The 8,561-nt window shown below is 42.2% G+C and overlaps 1 protein-coding gene across 1 annotated transcript in view; it reads left to right on the top strand.

Moving 5' to 3' along the window:
* The first annotated feature begins 326 nt into the window (after nucleotides 1–326).
* The window catches only part of LOC129839257 (zinc finger protein 85-like), a 10,181-nt gene continuing 1,946 nt past the window's right edge, over nucleotides 327–8,561 (top strand). The window contains exons 1-5 of the mRNA XM_055906566.1: nucleotides 327–419; nucleotides 5,882–5,990; nucleotides 6,191–6,281; nucleotides 6,395–6,449; nucleotides 6,580–6,756. Coding sequence (XP_055762541.1) covers nucleotides 327–419; nucleotides 5,882–5,990; nucleotides 6,191–6,281; nucleotides 6,395–6,449; nucleotides 6,580–6,756 — 525 coding nt within the window. The remainder of the gene's footprint in view (nucleotides 420–5,881; nucleotides 5,991–6,190; nucleotides 6,282–6,394; nucleotides 6,450–6,579; nucleotides 6,757–8,561) is intronic.

Here is an 8,561-nt window from a genome sequence, read left to right as displayed (position 1 = left end):
GCAGTCTGACGTGAGAGAGACTCCATGTTTCAGAGGGGAGGGGTCTGACAAGTACTCAGTACATGAATGGGAGGAGCTCATGGACTCTTACCTGAGAAAGAGGGGCGTGCCGGTCATAGAACAGTCACAGGAGACCATGTCCAAGCTTCTGGGTAGAGCTAGAGACATCGTAAAGATAAAACTCCGCAGCAATACATCTCTGAAACCTCACGAGAACCCCAAAGTGATAGCTATACGGAAATAACTTTTCAGTGAGTCGACATATTCATCCATGCCTCTTGCCGATTTCTTTTTATAACACTTCACAAGTACTATATGAGAGCCCAATGGAGTACCGGATCCGTTTGAACAAGGCAGTAGATGTGGCCAATGAGTGTTTGAGGAGGCAGGGTCGGCGCATCGAGTACTTCAGCCGAGAGGTAACGATGATGTTTGTGAAACACGGCCCAGATCCTTCTCTTTCTGCAGTTTTCAAGTTCAAAACAGCTGATAGGTGGACGGCAGCTGAGATGCACAAATTATTTTCTCACAGGCATTCTGCACGGTCTTTTGTCTTTTATCAGGCAAATATACTTGTATGGGAGTCCAGACGGCAGCATTAACTTTTGCCATGTATCTGTTCCATGCAGGTATGTTGTGAAATGTGACGATTTTGTATTTCATGTTTAATGTGCCTAGTTAGCTGTCGTTCTCTTTGTTACCTGTCCGGTCATCAAATCAAATGTATTTATATAGCCCTTCTTACATCAGCTGATATCTCACTGCTGTACAGAAACCCAGCCTAAAACCCCAAACAGCAAGCAATGCAGGTGTAGAAGCACAGTGGCTAGGGAAAACTCCCTAGAAAGGCCAAAACCTAGGAAGAAACCTAGAGAGGAACCAGGCTATGAGGGGTGGCCAGTCCTCTTCTGGCTGTGCCGGGTGGAGATTATAACAGAAAATGGCCAAGGTCATGTCAAAAATGGCGTTGTTGCTTCATTAGTATGCCTCAGGTATAATGGTACAATAGTACACTAAGAAATATTTAGCACTTATTAGCAAATTATTATTGTATTGGTGTACAACATTTATAAAATGAAATGTGAGTCTTTTGTACATGTTCATATTTTCAATGTATTTTTTTGTTGATGCTTTTACTAATGAGTTTGCTCAGCGCGTGATGAGAAGAGGCAAATATACTTGTATGGGAGTCCAGACGGCAGCAGGAACTTTCACCTTGTATTTGTATCCATTCCATGCAGTCATTAAAAGAGACACAACCGGCAGAATTGTGTCCAGAGCCTTGTCTTCCACCTACACCTTACCAGAACACAACGCAGAAAGGTACCGGTACAGAATCGGTTACACCTAGTTTTCATAGTCTTTGATCCACCACTTTCCTGTGGACTTAATGGCTGGACAAAAAAAAGCATGACGGTAAAACTTGTTGGGATTTTTCTTCCTTCAGCAAAGTAACCTACTACTTGATCATGTGTAGGAATCTGTGTCTCTTACTTAATTATCTCTCCTTCCTCTTAGTGTGTACTTATTCACCTCCACTGATTTGAAAGTCAGATTACCCATTACATTACCAGATACTCACTCTTAACGATGAAAAGACATCTTCTGTGGGGGTTGGCATCCAACGTTATGGTACATTAAGCCACCTACTGTACTGGAGTGTCGGCCAGCAACAGAGATCGAGGAACTAAATCCTATCTGCCAGCCCCGTTTCTCTTAAAACATAAATATTTGCAACTGTATCTAATGATGTTCTACTCAGTACGCGTACCAAACTCAATTCCTGTACTCCCTTCTCCCTTATACTGTATCAGTCTTTATCATTCCCTATCATACTGCCCACTATGGTGGAAAAATTGCTGTAATGTTTATCTAGTGTACCTATGCATTTAATTCAAGGCTATTATAATGTTTTTTCATTGTTTCTATGCATTTAACTGAAGTCAAATGATATACTGATGAGACTTGCTCCCTCTGCTAGAACACTTCCTCTTTGTCTACATGACTGACCTTTGGTTTTGGACTTACAAAGTGCTGTTATTCCATATTTATTTTCATTTTCCATTTGTTTTGTCTTTGTTTTACACACCTGGTTTCTATTCCCCAATTACATGTTCATTATTTAACCCTCTGTTTTCCCCATGGTTTTTGTGCGTGTTTGTTTTATGTATTCCGGTCCTTTTGTGTGGGCTTGGTATTACTACATGGACTTGGTATTTTGAGTAAAGTTACTTCTATTACTCATCTCTGCTGTCCTGTGCCTGACTCCTCTGCACCAGCTACACCCAGACCTTTACAGGTTGAGTTGTTTTTCTTCTTTGGTTGAGTTTTTAGTAATTCATCTCTTGGTTTTTGAGATATTTTCATCATTGAAACAAGAGTTTTGTACTTGTAGCCTCTCATATTGAATTTATCTGTAATTTTTTTTTAGCATTGCTGTCCAAATCTGACTGGTGGCCACATTAGTTTAACCCTGCATAACTGGCTATATGGTAGACCATTCTTGAGGGGAAGGGGATGCATACTATCCGCACATAGCAAGGTATTGCGATCTGTGGGTGTCACACCCTGACCTTAGATATCCTTTCTATGTCTCTATTTGGTTTGGTCAGAGTGTGATTTGGGGTGGGTATTCTATGTTCTTTAGTTATATTATTGGTATTTCTATGTTTTGGCCGGGTAGGGTTCTCAATCAGGGACAGCTGTCTATCGTTGTCTCTGATTGAGAACCATACTTAGGTAGCCCTTTTTCCCACCTGTCTTTGTGGGAGGTTGCCTTTGTTTGTTGGCACTATAGCATTTAGCTTCACGGGTGTTTTGGATTGTTTATTGTTTTTGTCGGCGTCATGTAAATAAAGGAATATGTACGCTTACCACGCTGCACCTTGGTCCTCTTCATTCGACGGCCGTGACAGTGGGCTTTGTGTATTAGTCTGTGTGTAATGCATCATTCTCTTTGATAATCCATAAATCCAGGTAGTTTATTTTTCTCTCATCAGTCTGCATGGTGAATTTGAGGCATTCAGAGCTCTCGTTTGGTAGAATTTGGAATTAATTTAGTTCCTGCTGACTTCCTTCCCAGAGCACAAAGACATCATCCATGTATCTCTTCCATAGAAGTATTTTAGAAAGTCAGGGGTGTGTGTCTGTTTTAAAAAGGAATGCTTCTTCAAATTGTCCCACATACAGGTTTGCATAGTTGGGGGAAAAATGGGAGCCCGTGGCTACACCCCGAATTTGAAGGAAAAAGTCTGACTCAAAGACAAAGTAGTTATGGGATAATGGGATAATACCAGTTCAGTAAGTTGTAAGATGCAATCATTGGATGGAGCAAGGGTAGAGTCTCTCTGCTGAAGGAAGTGTTGTAGCGCCTGCAAGCCTCCAGTGTGTGGGATGTTAGTGTACAAGATCTCCACATCAAAAGTGGCCAGCAGGGTGCCCTCTGGTATCCTTCCGAAGCCCTCTATCAATGAGATCAAGTGACTTGTGTCTTTGACATAAGATGGGAGGTTCTCAACCATCGGTTTAATGTGGTAATCCACAAATTTAGAAATGTTCGATGTCACAGAGTCGATTGCTGCTACAATGGGTCTACCTGGAGGAGGAGATACTTGTTTGTGTAATTTAGCAACTGTATAGAACGTTGGTATCTTGGGAAATTTCACACATAGAAATTCAACTTCCTGTTTAGTGATTTGTCCTGATTCCAAACAGCTTTCCACTGTGGATGAGATATTATGCTGGAATTCCAGGGTCACAATTCAGTTTGCGATAGAAGTCACCTTTTAGATAGTTGTCAGTGACATTCATTCACATAGTCACATTTGTTTTGTATACAAATTCCTCCTCCTTAGTCACATTATTTTATGGTAATCGAAGGATCTGACTTTAGGTCCTTAAGAGGGCTTTCTCCTATAGATCTCCATTTTTATGGAATGGTCTGCCTACCCATGTGAGAGACGCAGACTCGGTCTCAACCTTTAAGTCTTTACTGAAGACTTATCTCTTCAGTAGGTCATATGATTGAGTGTAGTCTGGCCCAGGATTGTGAAGGTGAACAAAAAGGCTCTGGAGCAACGAACCGCCCTTGCTGTCTCTGCCTGGCCGGTTCCCCTCCACTGGGATTCACTACCTCTAACCCTATTACAGGGGCTGAGTCACTGGCTTACTGGTGCTCTTTCATGCCGTCCCTAGGAGGGGTGCGTCACTTGAGTGGGTTGAGTTACTGACGTGATCTTCCTGTCTGGGTTGGCGCCCCCCCTTGGTTTGTGCTGTGGTGGAGATCTTTGTGGGCTATACTCGGCCTTGTCTCAGGACTGTAAGTTGGTGGCTGAAGATATCCCTCTAGTGGTGCGGGGGCTGTGCTTTGGTAAAGTGGGTGGGGTTATATCCTTCCTGTTTGGCCCTGTCCGGGGGTATCATCGGATGGGGCCACAGTGTCTCCTGACCCCTCCTGTCTCAGCCTCCAGTATTTATGCTGCAGTAGTTTGTGTCGGGGGGCTAGGGCCAGTTGGTTATATCTGGAGTACTTCTCCTGTCTTATCCAGTGTCCTGTGTGAATTTAAGTATGCTCTCTCTAATTCTCTCCTTCTCTCTTTCTTTCTCTCTCTCGGAGGACCTGAGCCCTAGGACCATACGTCAGGACTACTGGGCATGATGACTCCTTGCTGTCCCCAGTCCACCTGGCCTTGCTGCTGTTCCAGTTTCAACTGTTCTGCCTGCAGTTATGGAACCCCTACCTGTCCCAGACCTGCTGTTTTCAACTCTTCATGATCGGCTATGAAAAACCAACTGACATTTATTCCTGATTATTATTTGACCATGCTTGTCATTTATGAACATTTTGAACATCTTGGCTCTCTCTAATTCTCTCCTTCTCTCTTTCTTTCTCTCTCTCGGAGGAACTGAGCCCTAGGACCATACGTCAGGACTACCGGGCATGATGACTCCTTGCTGTCCCCAGTCCACCTGGCCTTGCTGCTGTCCCAGTTTCAACAGTTCTGCCTGCGGTTATGGAATTCCTACCTGTCCCAGACCTGCTGTTTTCAACTCTTAATTATCGGCTATGAAAAGCCAACTGACATTTATTCCTGATTATTATTTGACCATGCTTGTCATTTATGAACATTTTGAACATCTTGGCCATGTTCTGTTATAATCTCCACCCGGCACATCCAGAAGAGTACTGGCCACCCCTCATAGCTTGGTTCCTCTCTAGGTTTCTTCCTAGGTTTTGGCCTTTCTAGGGAGTTTTTCCTAGCCACCGTGCTTCTACACCTGCATTACTTGCTGTTTGGGGTTTTAGGCTGGGTTTCTGTACAGCACTTCGAGATATTAGCTGATGTACGAAGGGCTATATAAAATAAACTTGATTGATTGAAGAGCCATTCTCTCGTCTCTACTCTGGTTATCATAGGATTTGTGTTTCTGTTTGTCTTTCAGTAAGTCACCTACATCGTTTTCAACAATCGTACAGAAGATTTCTAGGGAGGCTAAAGATCTAATGACACTCATTGTAAGAGTAGGGGTGTTAACCCTAGTGTCCTTGCTAAATTCCCAATCTGGCCCTCATACCATCATGGCCACCTAATCATCTCCAGCTTCCAATTGGCTAATTCATCCCCTCTCCCATGTAACTACTCCCTAGGTCGTTGCTAAAAATGAGAATGTAATCTCAGTCAACTTAAATTAGAAAAATTAAACCCTCCTTTCATTCTCAACACCAGATCCTCCAAGGAACACCTTAGTGTCAGTCAGTCATTGTAGTGAAATAGTGGAGGGCAGTTCAGTGACTCTGACCTGCAGAAGTGACGCCAACCCACCTGTGGACAAATGCACCTGGTACTTTCAAAATAGGACTTTACCAAATGGATTCGAACAGATCTACAACATCACCAACTTCAGGTCTGAGGGCAGTGGACATGACCACTGCGAGGCCTGGAATAAAATGACATCTAAGAACTCTACAGCTCTGATGATTATTATAACAGGTACAGTTTAATCTTCAATGGTCTGCCTTTACATAAAAATACAAATTTCAAGCTCATTATTTTCTCATAATCATTACACTTAAAGCTCAGTGAGAAACATTCTAAGCATTGTATTTCTAGGCTTATAGCAATAATGTATTTTTCTTGTTTTAAATTTATTAGAACATCTATGTAGTAATTTCCTCCACATTTTTCTTTAGGGAAGCAAACATCAGTTCTGACTGTAGCTGTAGAAATCATAGTGGTTGTTCTGGTTCTCATCCTCTGTGTCTCCGGCTTCATGTGGATCAGGTGAGAATCTTTCTAAGACTTTCCTTTCACTTTATCATTTTCATCCATCCATCCAACCATCCATGAATTAATTCATCCATCCATCCAACCATTAATTAATTCATATAAAACAGGAAGAAGGGCTCCAAATCCACCTCTGACATTAAGGACACAGCAGACGATGGACAGGTGAGTTCAGATCAAATAGTATTTGTTTTCTATCAGATGTATTTCATTGGTTGATTAATCTTGCCTGGCACAATGGAACCAATGGAATAGTCCCCAGGTCTGCTTGTCTTGTCTGTCCTCTCTCCATCAGGGAGACTGTAGTCCCATGTATGACAACATCTCAGGCATGGCCATGACCCCTACTGCAGCACAGAGAGCAGACAGAGGCGAGCAGGATGACAGTCACTACACCAGCGTCCACTTCTCTGGCTCCAATAACCAAGGAGTGCCTCTGTACTCCACTACAACATCTCAGATCATTTCAAACGTGAATTATTCTAGTGCTTGACAGTAAGGAATGCATACAAGACTTGTATGTTAAGCAGACCATCAGTTGTTTAGTTTAAATGTATTAACATCTATACAGACAATACGGTGCCTGAGGAAGGCCCCAATCATCATCAAGGACACCCCAGCCACGAGCTGTTCATACCCTTACAGTCGGGCTGACGGTATCGGAGCATGAGGTCTGATACCAACCGGCTCAGAGACAGTTTCTATCTACAAGTTATCAGACTGCTTAACACTTGAACTGGAATGACCACCTGCACTCTCTGTGTTCTACAGAACAGTTAACAAACCCAGAATCAAGAAGACATGAACACAAGATGATCTTTGTGGCATCCCAAATGCTACCTTGTTCCCTCTAGTGCGCTATGTAATCGTGGGTCGTGGGCTCATGGCTTGAGACTGAGCTTTGCTTTTTATATCTGAAAGGGAACAAGACAATACCAAACTTGTCATTAAACAGTATTTCTTTAACTCATTGGGTGTGTTTTAGCGAGAGGAAAATGTTGCCCATAATGTTTTAGGTCGTCATAGGTGATGGCACAACAAATTGGGGAATCATTACTGTAGCTTCAGTACTGTTAACAATTAATGTACAAGACTATACAACCACACTGTTATTCACTTCAGAACCTATTCAGACTTTAGATAAGTTGACTTCACATGAACATAAGTCAAAATATGTTGAGTCTACTTATCTCAAGTGTGAATTGGGCCCTTCATACACATCTTGCTAATAATAATGCAAAAAAAATAATGTCAATGATTTAGTAAAATGCTCAATTAAAATGACTTTCATTTAGGGTTGAACTATCCTCTTGAATAAAATTATATGATAAAACTGGGCTTGATTTCACCCCCAAACAATGGCACCTTTATTTAACTTGACAATTCAGAAAAGAACAGTACGCTCCTTGTATTTTTTTATTTATTTATTTTACTGTTATTTTACCAGGTAAGTTGACTGAGAACACGTTCTCATTTGCAGCAACGACCTGGGGAATAGTTACAGGGGAGAGGAGGGGGATGAATGAGCCAATTGTAAACTGGGGATTATTAGGTGACCATGATGGTTTGAGGGCCACATTGGGAATTTAGCCAGGACACCGGGGTTAACACCCCTACTCTTACGATAAGTGCCATGGGATCTTTAATGACCTCAGAGAGTCAGGACACCCGTTTAACGTCCCATCCGAAAGACGGCACCCTACACATTAAATATTAAATAGTATTAATAGTATTAAATAGCACAATGTAGTCAGCTTTATGTAAGAGGCCTAACAATAAATGTACACAGGGATTTAATCATCACATCCCTACTGTGGTATTTTAGGTTTTATCACCTATAGAATAACTAATAATAACTAGACAGGAGAGAGCAGCTCATTTTGGAAACTTTACTAATCCAAAACATGGTAGTACATGTATCGTATCTAGGCAGATTACTATGTTAATAGACCAATTGTTACGTTCCCCAGTTTCTGTGTTACTGAAATACTCCCCAACCAGCTGATTGGTCAACCCCAGGCTAATTGGTGATTGGAGCTGACCCCGCCCCCTCGTCAAGAAGCAGCTGACTCTAATCACCATTGCCACCTGAAGATAAAAGCCAGTGTTCTGCCCAGGAGAGAGAGAAGAGAGAGGAGATTGATGAGATTTGGAGTAGAGATTTGGAGATTGAGAGAGAGAAGATTAGTAGAGAGAGGAGAGAGATGATTAGTAGAGAGAGGAGAGAGATGAGATTAGTAGAGAGAGGAGAGAGATGAGATTAGTAGAGAGAGGAGA

Source organism: Salvelinus fontinalis, chromosome 40, assembly GCF_029448725.1.
Source record: "Salvelinus fontinalis isolate EN_2023a chromosome 40, ASM2944872v1, whole genome shotgun sequence".
NCBI classification, from domain to species: Eukaryota; Metazoa; Chordata; class Actinopteri; order Salmoniformes; family Salmonidae; genus Salvelinus; species Salvelinus fontinalis.
The sequence above is the reverse complement of the archived record's forward strand: the minus strand, read 5'-3'. Positions and strand labels throughout refer to the sequence as shown.